Source organism: Palaemon carinicauda, chromosome 7, assembly GCF_036898095.1.
Source record: "Palaemon carinicauda isolate YSFRI2023 chromosome 7, ASM3689809v2, whole genome shotgun sequence".
In the NCBI taxonomy this organism is placed as follows: domain Eukaryota; kingdom Metazoa; phylum Arthropoda; class Malacostraca; order Decapoda; family Palaemonidae; genus Palaemon; species Palaemon carinicauda.
In genome coordinates this window covers 36,685,814-36,700,813 of record NC_090731.1, presented here as the reverse complement: position 1 = coordinate 36,700,813, position 15,000 = coordinate 36,685,814, and the positions used below count along the sequence as shown (strand labels likewise).

General features: G+C 32.5%; 1 protein-coding gene across 1 annotated transcript in view; it reads right to left on the bottom strand.

Moving 5' to 3' along the window:
- LOC137644236 (tigger transposable element-derived protein 1-like) overlaps window positions 1–11,291 on the bottom strand; it is a 108,117-nt gene extending 96,826 nt beyond the window's left edge. The window contains exons 1-2 of the mRNA XM_068377234.1: window positions 11,004–11,291; window positions 10,520–10,804 (exon numbers count right to left, since the gene is read on the bottom strand). Of these exons, the coding sequence (XP_068233335.1) occupies window positions 10,520–10,804; window positions 11,004–11,291 (573 nt within the window). The remainder of the gene's footprint in view (window positions 1–10,519; window positions 10,805–11,003) is intronic.
- Window positions 11,292–15,000: the final 3,709 nt, after the last annotated feature.

The window sequence follows — 15,000 nt, the reverse complement described above, 5'->3', positions numbered from 1 at the left end:
AATATTTTGTATATCGGAAGGAAAAATTTCACATATGAATGGACTATGACTGGAAAATTGATTCTAAAATGGGGTTACGAGAAAAACACCATCTCCTAGAATTTGATGTATATAAGGTCGAAACGGTACCCATAAAACAAATCTTTCGGCTCCTTTTGACGGATTTTGAACTTAAAACAATAGATGAAATATTTTGTATTATGCATTATATTAGATACAATTCTTGCGTCAATGGAATTAATCCGTCTGTCTGTCTGTCTATATATATATATATATATATATATCATTATCATCATCTCCTCCTACGCCTATTGACACAAAGGGCCTCATATATATATATATATATATATATCATTATCATCATCTCCTCCTACGCCTATTGAAACAAAGGGCCATATATATATATATATATATATTTCATCATCATCATCATCTCCTCCTACACCTATTGATGCAAAGGGCCTCATATATATATATATATATATATGTGTGTGTGTGTGTGTGTGTGTAAGTGTGTGCTCAAATAAGTTTTGGCAATTTAACAATTTAACGTTTAGTTTTGCAAGTGAAATACTAATTTGAAAAAACATTTTAATTTGCTATTATCCATGTTTATCCTCCAATACTAAAATTATGTTATGTATTGTATCAAAAATGTATATCATCTAGATAATGATATTCAATCTTCACAAGTAAGTGCATAAATGTTATTAAATCACACTGAACAAAATTTTGAAAAATAAATACACCAGTAGAGCATATCGAAAATGTATTTTTTTATATAGGTAAGCAAACAGTTTTGATTTACATCTAGTCTAGTAAATAACTTTCCAATTGCCATGAAGCACCAACCAAGTAAATGACACCAATATGCATTTCAGGTTGCTGTGGGATATTACAAATTTCGATATCAGTTAAAAAAGATATGATATCTCGTCCAAGTGAAATGATATGGGAATGGACATTAATAGGATATGCTCTCATTTTTTTAGGCAACTGGATATTTGGAAAGTAAAACATTTTTCCCATTCTCCAGACATGGTATTTTTTTACCGAACTATCTTGGAAAATTTGAATAGCCACAGATAAACAAATAAATATATTTTTCACCTAATTGTTCCATCACTATGAGATATATGAATATTAGTCATCCAGCTGCCTGTTACCTTTCCACAACAAAATGCTATCTTACTCATTGCTAGATACGGTGAGGAATTGTATGGCCATACAGTTCCTTAAAGCACCTTTGTCACCTTTACCTTCATACAATAGAAACTCTATTTCTCTCACCCGTTCGGAACCTTTTCCTAAAGGGATAAGATAAGGGATAAGATACTGTCCTAAAGCTTTCTCCATCGAGCCAAGACGCGGGAGGGGCAGGTAATGGAGTCTGATGAATCAGCAGGTAGACTTAGAGGCTTCCGTAAACGACCTATCTCTACCTTACAAGGATGGTAAGGTTATAGACATTAATAGATACTTTCGAGCTTGAGCATCCTTCGAACTTCCGTCCAGCAGATTGCAAGGCACGGACGTTTCCAATAGGCCGTCACAACCTTAATGTAGAAGTGCTATCCAACCTTTGTTCAATCATTTAATGTCAACTGCTATTCTCCATTTTTTTTAACAACTCATTAATATTTTGGATCTTTCTTCATTCAATTCTGCCTTCTATTATTCGCCACATTTTTAGATTATTCAGTGTTCCTACTGCATTGATTAAGGACTGTCTTCGTATCAGAAAGCATCTTCCCTCGTATCTTTCATTTAGAGATTATCTTTTTTTTCATCAAAATTTCTCTTTGACTTTGCTTTCCTTTAAAACTTTAAGTTTGATCCTTCTCTACCTTCTGTCCATTTTCACTGTATATTGCTTGTGATTTTTTTCCTCTCTATTCCTGACTACCTTATAATTCGGCTCGTATGCCTGGCCTCTTTTTTTCTTTTGTAATTACGTAATTGGGCCCAAAATATCTCCTTTTTCATTTTTAATGAATGTTATTATTTGGAACAGGCTAACATGTCTCTTTTTATAGTTTATAGTGAAAGACCTATCCTAATGTTATTGGTCTTCTCTTTTTTTTTTTTTTTTTTACAATATTTTATTTTAATTGCTCATTACTAGTCAATTTATTTCCTATCATTGCTGTGCTATTTTCCCTGCTGGAGCCCTTTGGCTTATAGCATCCCTCTTTTCCAACAAGGGTTGTAGCCTAGCTAACAACAACAACAACAACAACAATAATAATAATAATAATAATAATAATAATAATAATAATAATAATAATAATAATAATAATAATAATTTAAATCAGGCTAATAATAATAATAATAATAATAATAATAATAATAATAATAATAATAATAATAATAATAATAATAATAATAATAAAAATAATAATAATAATAATAATAATAATAATCCCTTCACTGACAATTATTAATTCATCATGCATTGCTTTTACCAAAAATTCTGCTCGGAGTCACAAGACACCATCTTGGAATCACGAATCCTCCTAACCTGCTTCTCTCATCTCCACTGCCTTCTCGTCCTCCTCACTTGGTTCGATGACATTTACATTTACATTGTGTCTCCTTTCTCTCAAACTTTATCTTTTTTATTTTTAGTTAAAATTAACGATATCCACATCAATGTTAGTTTTTATGTTTTTTTCTGTATAAACCTAGCTACTTTATAGAAATCTAATAGATTTTTTTTTTTTAATTTACTTGTAAATACCTCAAACTATTATCTACTTCTGCTTTTAGTTAAAGTCATTAATGTACATAAAAGTGACCATTGGCTAATTTGTCTGTATGAACTTAGCTATCTTTTTAGATATATAATAATTTTTTCATTTAATTTTACAAATTATTCTCTTGAAATTTTGAGGACGAAAACGTCCGGAATATTCTAAAAAGCTCTTTCTTGAAGAGAGAGAGAGAGAGAGAGAGAGAGAGAGAGAGAGAGAGAGAGAGAGAGAGAGATAAAAATGTTCTTTACGTTTATTTTCATCCGAAATATCCTCATTCAATATCATCAGTGTACCTCCCCAAAAATTTCCTACATTTTTTCAAGGATAAGGGTGAAATCTACTGCTGCTGATACTATCCTCAAATAGACTCGGTTGGATTTTCACGCTTCCGTGATTTTGTTCACTGTTTAAAATGCTTCTGTAACTGTGGCTCTTTGCTTACCGCTATAACAGAATTGGATTCGAAAATGCAGGAATAGTAAAAATTACGATAATAGAGATTCCAGTTTGGGTCTGAGATTGGGGAATCAAATTTAGTTGAAATAGTTACTTAATTTCCTTCACAATGTTTTTAATGCTCAAATATTTGCTTTTGAATAACATCTTTACTCTAGTATTTTTTTATTATCAAGGGTTAAAGTGTTATATGTCACTCACGAATGGCAGAGCCAGGAGACAGTGACAATGCCATAGCTAGTGGGACAATGCTATAGAGACTGAACGTATATAGGCTACATATCATGAACTCAAGCCCCCTCTCCACCCAAGATAGAACCATTGAGGGCCAGGCAATGGCTCCTGATGACTCATTAGGTAGACATAAAAGCTCCCCAAATCCTCTATAAGGAAATATTCCGAGCTAAAAGGGCACCCCTGAGAGTTGTTGTAAATCTGTCTCACTAAAAAAAATTTTCAATAGCTTAATGGTGAGGGACTTTGGCGCTGATCATATGTCTTTTTATCCCAAGTTCCCCACTGATAGGCCTACTTCAGGAATGTGGATTCCTCCACAAACAAGGTATATATGGAAGTATATCATGGTAAGCACACACACACACCCATACATTTATAATTTAAATTATTATAACTTTAGAATAGATAACTACACACAATATACAATATGAACATGATTAAGGGGTTGAACTAAGGGAGTATACATCACAAACAAACACATCTTAGAGCTAAACAGGAATACAATACAACTCTCTTTTCCCAACAAACACATACAACGTATATGCAATTCTTTCTAATACAAATAATTTTAAGAGAGATGTGGCTTTCATACATCCTTATATATATATATATATATATATTGTATATACATACATACATATATATATATATATATACATATATATATATATATATATACATATATATATATATAATGCATATATATACATATGTATATATATATATATATATATCTCATATATATATACATATATATATATATATATATATCTCATATATATATATACATATATATATATATAGGCAACACACACACACACACATATATATATATATATATAGGCAACACACACACACACACACACATATATATATATATATATATCTCATATATATATATATATATAGGCAACATACACACACACACATATATATATATAGGCAACATACACACACACACATATATATATATATACAAATTATATACATATACATATATATACATATATATATATATATATACATATACATTATATACATATATATATATATATATATACAAATTATATACATATACATATATATATATATATATATATGTGTGTGTGTGTGTGTGTGTGTGTATGTATGTGTGTGTATGTCTGTGTGTGTGTTTTTATATATTATTATTTTTATTATTATTATTTTTATTATTATTATCATTATTATTATTATTATTATTACTAGCCAAGCTACTACTCAAGTTGGAAAAGGAAGATGCTACAAGCCTAAGGGCTCCAATAGGGAAAATTAGCACAGTGAGGAAAGGGAATAAGGAAATAAATAAATGATGAGAACAAATTAAAAATAAATAATTCTACAAACAGTAACACGTCATAACAGATATTTCATATATAAACTATAAAAAAACTTAGATCAGCCTGTTCAGCATAAAAACATTTGCTGCAAATTTGAAGTTTTGAAGTTCTACTGATTCAACTACCTGATTAGGAAGGTCATTCCAACACTTGGTCACAGCTGGAATAAAGCTTTAAGAATACTGTGTATTATTGAGCCTCATGATGGAGAAGGCCTGAATATTAGAATTAACTGCATGCCTAGTATCACGAACAGGATGGAATAGTCCATGAAGATCTGAATGTAAAGGATGGTCAGAATTATGAAAAATCTTATCCAACATGCATAATGAACTAATTGAACGACGGTGCTAAAGATTAATATCTAGATCAGGAATAAGAAATTTAATAGACCGTAAGTTTCTGTCCAACAAGTTAAGATGAGAATCAGCAGCTGTAGACCAGACAGGAAAACAATACTCAAAACAAGGTAGAATGAAAGAATCAAAACACTTCTTCAGAATAGATTGATCCCACAAATTCTTGAAAGATTTTCTCAATAAGCCAATTTTTTGGTGTAATGGAAGAAGACACAGACCTAATGTATTTCTCAATAGTAAATTTGCTGTCGAGAAGCACACCTAAAATCTTAAAAGACGCATGCAAAGTTAAAGAAACATTATTGATACTGAGATCCGGATGTTGAGGAGCCACTATTCTTGACCTACTTACAATACTAATCATATTATACTAGCAGAGGCTGATTAATTTTGAAACCCAAATAATTGTTTCCTAAAACTTGAAACGAATTCTGCTGCATCTTTCATAATTTCACACCAGTCACTTGAAACGAATGAGATAAGTTAATTTATCTTCATATCTTTTCTTACAATTATATAAATTTTAATAAAATTTCTCTAATTTCCTATCCACAAGTACAAAGTTAAGAAAATGTGATAATAAAATGATTTCATTTATCATCCTCTACTGAAAGCTGTTTTTAGCCAATCATGTATTGCAATGCCCAATGCATTAGGCTACTAAAAGGCCATTAAAACTGCGAAGCAATATAATGATGTGCAAGTTTGCTTACGCCAGTAAATACATTTAAAATCCAGATTGGTGATACTCGGTAGAGCGCATATCATTTTGTATATCATGAAATAAGCATTTTAATCAAGCATATTTTGGCACTATTTTCATGCAAACCAAATAATACTTAACACGATATATCAAAATGACGTTTTTAACCTTTTCCTGACCTTCGCCTTGACCTTTGACCTAATCACTCTCCAAACCTAATCAAAATGTCCGTGGCGCTTGGCCAATCAACCCATAAAATTTCCTGAGATTCGGTCAATTAATTTTTGAGTTATGCGAATCAGAAACAAACATGCATACATACATACACGAATGAATAAATAAATAAAAAAATAATTAAATAAATAAATAAATAAATAAATAAATGGATGAATAAACAAATAATTACACGACTATCAAAACATGACCTTCCCAATAAAGTCGGCGAAGGTAAAAAAGATATGAAATATAAGAATTTCCAATGACACATTGGAAAATGTGATGCAAAGTTTCATTAAACCACCGCCGATTGCATTAGAGGAACTCTCGATGACTGATAATAAATTATGCTCAAGGGAAGGTCGTAGCCATAGGAATACATTAGTATTTAACGTGGGCTGCTGCAATAGGATACTCAATACTTCTTAAATCATAATCATATACAAATATTCTTTGCAGTGAAACATTTTCATCACGAATAAGGATATTTCGGAGTGGAGGAGGTGGGGATATGTAAAACCATAAAGAAATTACTTAAAATTATGATTGACAGCTCAGTAATTACTTACGTTGTATATTTGCTCAACTATGTAGATGTTTTTTTTCTGTTATTTATAAGTAAGAATAATATATCCAAAACCTCAAGTCTCCCAAACAACCCCGTTTCAGGTAAAACAGTCCTTTTTCAATGAAAGGGACAACTGAGGATTTTTTTTTTTATACTCAAATATCATACGAAGAACGTGTAATTAAGTTTTCCAAAATTCCTAAACAATGGATTTAATAGATAGCCTTGACGATGAGCCAGAAACCCCACTTTTTATATAAATAACCCTTTTATGATATTATATATCATTTTATATAAGGTGAATTACACTAAAATGTTAAAGAAATATGCGTTCACGTGAGTAGTTTTAAGGAGATTATTTTTTTTTCAAATTTAACAAATATTTGAAACTTAAAAAAGTTTATAAATCCGATTTTTATTTTTTATTTTGAATAATTGCATTTTAAAGTTTTTAATAAGACGAGTGAACTAGATACTTTGGTTATTGACGTTATGTTTGATAATGGTTTCATATACACCATTATAAACACTTATTTATCGATATTAGATTCCATTACTTGTGTTTATTGTAATATCGAATAGAAATAACTACTATTTACTCATTTTGGCCTCGTGTTGATTGTCGATATGATCAGGGAATGTTTCTCTCTCTCTCTCTCTCTCTCTCTCTCTCTCTCTCTCTCTCTCTTCCACGCCTTGATAGGCTCTCGGAGCCTTCCTGCTGAGTTTCATCACATTTACCTAAACTTTTCTCTTCTTGTTAACTTCACAGTTACAACAACAGAGAAGAGCACAGAAAAGAACACACACATATATTTCCAAATTAAACAAATCCCGAGGCGAGAGTAGAATAACGTAAGAGTGCGGGTCTCCATTTCAGTGTCTGGAGGAAAGTTGGTAACTCACGAGACAGATGCCAGGTATCACCAGATATTCAGTCATTAAACGAAACCACAATACCAGAATTACACGCAGAAAAAAACAGTATTTACGAATATATGAGGGTCATTCTCGCACTCGACACCTCAAAGAATATAAATTCATGAAAATTCGATTTCTCTTTTATATAATGGTTCCCCAGAGGATGATCTGAGCCTGGAAATCTTTAATATACTTATAACTACCAACTACATAAGTGTTTTGAGTAATTCAGTTATTTAGTAGTTTCGAAAAATAATGCCCTCAGTGATGGCATTCCTGATTTTTTTTTACAATTAAACTTAATTCATCTTTTTTGGATTTATTTACAGATTTACAAGTCTTACTTAAAGCGGGAGGGAGAAAAAAGTAGAAGTTATCTTGTCAACAATGTGTAACAAAAGAATAGTTTAAAGTAAAGTCATGAAAAATAAGTAACCTGACTATATGAAATTAACAAAAGGATAATGAACCGAATTTTTCTAAAATCCAGGAGATGAGTTTTTCAATTACTGTAAGTAGCATACAATTGTGACGAAGATCTACAGTGAATGATCATCTAAAGAAATTATTAAGTCAAGGTAATAATTAAGAAAGGTTAGATGATTATCATCATAAAATTGATGAATGCAATAGGAATATTAGAATTCTTCTTCTTCTTCATCTTCTTTTTCTTCGTCTTCTTCTTCCTCTTCTTCTTCTTCTTGCTATTATTATCATTATTATTATTATTACTATTATTATTATTATTATTATTATTATTATTATTATTATTATTAATTGCTAAGCTACAACACTAGTTGGTAAAGCAGGATGATATGAACCCAGGCGTACCAAAAGGGAAAATAGCCCAGTGGGGAAAAGAAACCAAGAAAAATTAAACGTTTCACTAACTGTAACAACATTAAAATGAATATTTCCTTTATAAACAATAAAATACTTAACAAAACTAGAAGAAGATAAATTAGATAGAATATTGTTCCCAAGAGTACCATCAAGAATACAGAACTTCTCTTGCAGTAAGAGGAAAATTTATAGTCTGTCAAGAAATTAATTTCATATAGATAGTTACTGTCACTCTTAGGTGATGTTATAGTTTATATTTGACCTTTTTTTTGTAGAATATACAGGAATACGTTCAATATAAATGAAAATATGAAAATTCAATGTCTAATTGAGGAAACAATTCATAGACTTTAGTTGTTCATTGGAGTTAATGCTTTGAGCTGTTGTTATTTTTTAACCATCATGATGATCAAAACTGGGAAATCATTATAAATTGAGTTAACTTTTAAACTCTTGAGCACAAAAAATATGGAGTATTATGCCAATTACGTTAATATATGAAGATTTATCATTATTACTTAATGCTTTTATCATTAGTAAATAAAAAAAAGTGTATAAGTGGACACTAACAAAAGAATGAAATGTTGATATAAATGAAATCCAAATGCAAAAATAAGTTTGAACAGAGAATGTTGGGGATTTTTGAAAACATAAAATAAATAAATATGTTTATATGTGTATATATATATATATATATATATAAACATAGTAAATATACATACATATAATGTATACATATATATATATATATATATATATGTATACTTTATATGTATGTTGTATGTTTATATACGGTATATATATATATATATATATACATATATATATATATATATATATGCGTGTATATATATATATATATATATGTATATATACAGTAGGCCCCGCCATACAACATTAATCCGTTCTGGAGTTGGTATCGTATGGTGAAAACGTCATATAACGGGCAATAGAAAAGTTAATGCGTGAAAAACCCCTGGTAAAAACATTGAAAATTACAATGTAATAAAATACAATACAGTAGTATAGTAAGCACTGTACTACAATATACATATATATAATATACATGTATAGTACTGTACAGTATTTAATTATAAAACATTATAAATAAAAATTATATACTGTACAGTACTGTAAAGGAAAAATTAAATCTTATTTACCTTTGAAGTGACGTGACTTGAGCTGGTAGTGGGTGGAGGCAGAGGGGGAAGTAGACGGTAGATATAAAGATGTATCAATGCTGATTATGTTATGTACACTTAATAATAAATATCTTCTCACTAATAAACACTTAAAATTAAAAATGCTTTTTTTATTATTTTTGTCTTTTGAATTTTTCTTTTATGATTTTTTTTAGAACTTGAAAAATTAGTCTGTTTTAGCTTTTTTGATAGAATCACTATTATCGTCTTTGCTTTCTGACATTTCTCTTTTGAAGAAATATCTATCCAAAGAAGCTTGTTTCTGACGATTCTTCAACATATTCCTAAAATGACTCATGCAATTATCATTAACACTCTGCATAAGACGACTTGTGTGAAGTTTTTCTGGGTGTTTCTTTTCAATGAAACTCGTAAGGTTTTCATACCAACCGATAGCTTCCCTTATTTCTGAAGATGTCGTTTCTTCAGTCTCCCCCTCCCCCCGTCCTTGCCTCCACTAGAGCTGTAATCTTCTTGAATGATCGTCAACTGCATTCCCTCTAACTCCGTTAAGTCTTCAGTCGTAAGCTCCTCCCTGTGCTCCTCGATAAGGTTATGAATGTTAGCCTCATCGACAACAAGCCCCATGGACCTCCCGATTGAAATTATTTCCTCAACATCACCCTCAGGGGCAAGATCATCAATGGCCTCGTCTTCGGTTTAGTGATCGAAACCTTCAAAGTCTCGTTCTGCTACATCAGCTGGCCACAGTTTCTTCCATGAAGAGTTCAAGATGCGCCATGAAACTTCATTCCAAGCTGTGTCGATCATCTTCAGGCATTGAACGATGTCAAAATGCCCCCTTCAAAATTCACGGAGGGTGAGTTGACTGCTTTCAGTCACTTCGAAGCATCTTCTGAACAGATGTTTCGTGTAAAGCTTCTTGAAGTTGGCAATCACTTGCTGGTCCATAGGCTGGAGGAAATGGGTGGTGTTTGGTAGCTGATAGAGAACCTTAATGAAGGAGAAGTCAGGATGAATGATATCCTCGAGGCCAGGAGGGTGAGCAGGAGTATTCTCCAGTACCAAGAGACATTTCAGAGGAAGATCGTTCTCTTCTAAATAGTTCTTGACAGCAGGACCGAAGCAGACATTTATCCACTCAATATATATGGTCGTCGTGATCCAGGCCTTAGCATTAGACTTCCAAAATACCGAGAGGCTCTCCTTCGTGATATTTTCTGCCTACGAGGATTTTCTGATTGGTATACCAGTAGGGGCTTAATATTTAAGTCCTAACGGGCAATTACACAAAATGCGAGTGTTAGTCTGTCCTTCATTGGTATATGGCCAGGAAGTTTCCTTTCTTCAGCTGTGATATGAAAAGGACAGTTTCATCGCCATTAAAAACTTGCTGAGGAATGTAGCCTTCTCTGGAAATTACGTTCTCAAACTTCTTGAGAAACTCTTCTGCTGCTTTCTTGTCAGAATTGGCCACCTCTCTTTGCCTGACGACTGATTGAATACCAGTCCTCTTCCTAAACAGATCAAACCACCCATGAGAAGCCTTAAACTCTTTAGGGGCTTGCTGCGATGTTCCTTTGCCTCCGCCGTCTCTCTGGGCTTCCACAAGATCGGCAAAGATGGCGCTCGCCTTTTGAGAAACTACCGATTGCGTGAGTGTATCACCATCGATTTCCTTCTCTTTAATCCACAGAAGGAGTCTCTCCATCTAATCGTTGATTGAGGTCCTTCCACTGGCAAGGACAGTCATGCCTTTAGAAGACTTACTTGCTTTAATGGGTTCCTTATTCTTAACCCTGGATAGGTACGGTGGGTCGTTTGCGACCCCGAGCGTCAAAAAAAAACAGGTTTTTCTCACGTGACTCACCCCTGTGATTGAATTTGTGGGTGATCGACCTGCAGGAGGTGTCTCCCCTACACGCTCTAGTAGTGTCCAGATGTGCATTGCTGTAGCTGTACTCCTTCCCCGATTTCTGAGACGCGTCGGGGTCGTTCGCGTCCGAGTTTACCCTTCTGAGGTAGTTTGCATAATTATCAAAGTTATTACGTATTATGAAATTGTCGTAGAATGGTGCAACTTGTATAGGTTATCAGTTGTGGAAAGTCTTGGTGGATTGTTTGGCTACCATGTGCATGTTTTTTTTTTTAGTTAAAATGTCGTTCATCACCACGAGGACCATTTTACCGCGAGTGCCCCTTTTTCATTTTTTTTTATTTTTTTGCCAAGTCATTTTTCCGTAAGATATTGCCAAATAGTGTCGTAAAACTTTTGCTTGTTTAGTGTTGGAAAGTGTGTCTAGATGATCTGGCTACCCATGCATGACTTTGTTTTTGTCAGATACGACGTAGTTATTGATATATTGGGTATTTAACTGCGGTTACCAATTTCTGTTTTTTTTCAATATTTGTAAAAATTACTACGTAGTAAGGAATTGCCGTATATTATTCATTTTTTTTTCATGTTTATGTGTTAGAAAGTGTGCCTTGATGGTTGGGCTAACACGTGCATGTCTTTTTTTTTATCTGAGATGTCGTATATTAGAATGTCGGGCATTTTACCGCGAGTGTCCCTTTTTAATTTTTTTTAATTTTTTTGCCAAGTCATTTTTCCGTAAGATATTGCGAAATAGTGTCGTAAAACTTTTGCTTTTTTAATGTTGGAAAGTGTGTCTAGATGATCTGGCTACCCATGCGTGATTTTGTTTTTGTCAGATACGACGTAGTTATTGGTATATTGGGTATTTAACTGCGGTTGCCAATTTTTGTTTTTTTTCAATATTTGTAAAAATTTACTACCTAGTAAGGAATTGCCGTATATTATTGATTTTTTTTTCATGTTTATGTGTTAGAAAGTGTGCCTTGATGGTTGGGCTAACACGTGCATGTCTTTTTTTTTTATCTGAGATGCCGTATATTAGAATGTTGGGCATTTTTCCGCGAGTGCCCCTTTTTATTTGTTTTGCATTTTTTTGCTTAGTCATGTTACCGTAAGGAATTGGCAAGTAGTGTCGCAAAACTTATATTTTTATAGTGTTGGAAAGTGTTTCTAGATGATCTGGCTACCCATGCCTATTTTTTTTTTTAGGCAGATATGGCGTATATATAAGTATGTGTTCGATTTTCCTGTGATTGCCATTTTTTCGTTTTTTCCCATTTCTTTTGAAAATTATTACGTACTAAGGAACTATCACAGAGTAATATTTCATTTATATGTTTATTTGTCGGAAAATATGCCTTGATGGTTTGCCTAGCACGTGGCTGAAATTTTTTTTTTCTGAAATGCCGTATATTAGAATGGCCATTTTTCCACGAGTGCCCCTTCTTATTTGTTTTGCATTTTTTTGCTTAGTCATGTTACCGTAAGGAATTGGCAAGTAGTGTCGCAAAACTTATATTTTTATAGTGTTGGAAAGTGTTTCTAGATGATCTGGCTACCCATGCCTATCTTTTTTTTAGCCAGATATGGCGTATATATAGGTATGTGTTCGATTTTCCGGTGATTGCCATTTTTTCGTTTTTTCCCAATTCTTTCAAAATTACTACGTACTAAGGAACTATCACAGAGTAATGATTCCTCTAGATGTTTATTTGTCGGAAAATTTTGTTTACTTTTTTTTTGATTGAATATCATCAAATTTTTTTAGCTAAAATATTGTTTTACATTTTTTTTTTCGATTTTATTTCCCTTCAAAAAAAATTTTTTGGGTCAGAATTTTAATTTTATAGTCGTAAAATAATCGACTATTATCCAGCAACCCACCATACAATTTTTTGCATATCCAATAATAATTAGATTAGTAAATAACACCTTGAAATTGACATACCTTTCCTACATTTCAAGTGGCACATTAGGGAGTCTGAGTCAGTGTGGTTGGCGGCCATTTTGTGGACATATCCGAAGCGTAAGCTGCCCTATCTATATATATTCTTGTTCCCTATAGAATTTGTGATATTTTGGTATATTTTTACCTGCATAAATATCATATTATATATTAAATATATGTATTTTTTTACGAAATTTCCAAGTACTCAAAAAATTACCTTTAGATATGGCCCCTGATATATATGTAATTTAGAAAATAATGAAGATTTTTTTACATATTTCTATTTTAGGATAACATATGTTTATTCCCTAAAAAAATTAGCCACTTCCTATTTCATTTGGGTACCCAAAAAAATTCATGAAATTTGGACAATTTTTTTTGGCCAAAAAAAGTTACCCTTTTTTTCTCATTTCAGATCTCCACCTCCATGGGTCTGACTTCATCCAAAATACATCAAGATGTGTCCTAAACATTCAAGAATCAATTCCTAAAAGGATTTGTGTATATATGTATAAACTTTTTTTTTATGAATTTTTATGTCAGGTCTTTTTTTTTTTCTACTTAATTTTTTAAAATAGTTATAATAAATAGTTTTTCTGCAGATGAGTAGTATTTATCTTTACAGTTGTTTTAAGCATTCATTGAAGTTTTTTTTGGCAAAAGAAAAAAGGAGGTTACTGCAAAAACTGATTTTTCAAGAATTTTTTTTGGCGTCGGGGTCGTTCGCGTCCGAGTATACCCTTAAAGGGGTGTCCGAGGACCGTACCTATCCAGGGTTAATAATAGTACCAATCATAGATTGGTTACGGCCGTAGGTATTAGCGAGGGTAACGATGCGCATACCTTCATATTTCTTTATGATCCCCAGCTTCGTTTCCATAGTTATCATCTTCTTAATACTGCCTTTAACATCACTAGCAATCTTGGGATCCAAGGCAAACGAATTAAAGTTATAATTAAGGACTAAAATGCACAAAAAATAACAATATCGCAAGCACCCGCACGAGATCAAGTCTTTATGAAATGCACACGAGATTCTGAACTGAGCGCGCGTATGACAAAGAGGGAGAGAGGCCGCATCTCTCTCAAGCATTGTGTGAGGATTTTTGGCTAATAGCGTATCTTAGTGACGCCGTGACGCCGACCAATAGCAGACCGGCTTTTTAGTGACGTATGAAGTGACGTACGATCTTGGTGGTAAGCTACTGACTTGCACAGTTGTACGCGTAGAAACCGCCAATTTTGAGTTTCAGAATTCGATGCTGTAAGGCGGGGGAAATGTCGTAACGAGAGAGAGAAAAAAAATCCTATTCCCCACCGTTTTGTGAAAAAAACGTAAGCTGGGGACGCCCTATGCCGGGGGTCTACTGTACTATATATATATATATATATATATATATATATATATTCAAAAAGGCCCATAATAGAAACACCCAGGAAAATATGAGTAAATCACACTATATTTCAGTCGATAAACATCGCCCTCTTCAGGATGTAAAGTAAAAATGAGAAATACAGTGGAGAGTGACAGTTTATATACGAAAGAAAAAGGGTGTGTTCGATTGTTCTATAGTTGTTATAATTGCTGGAAGG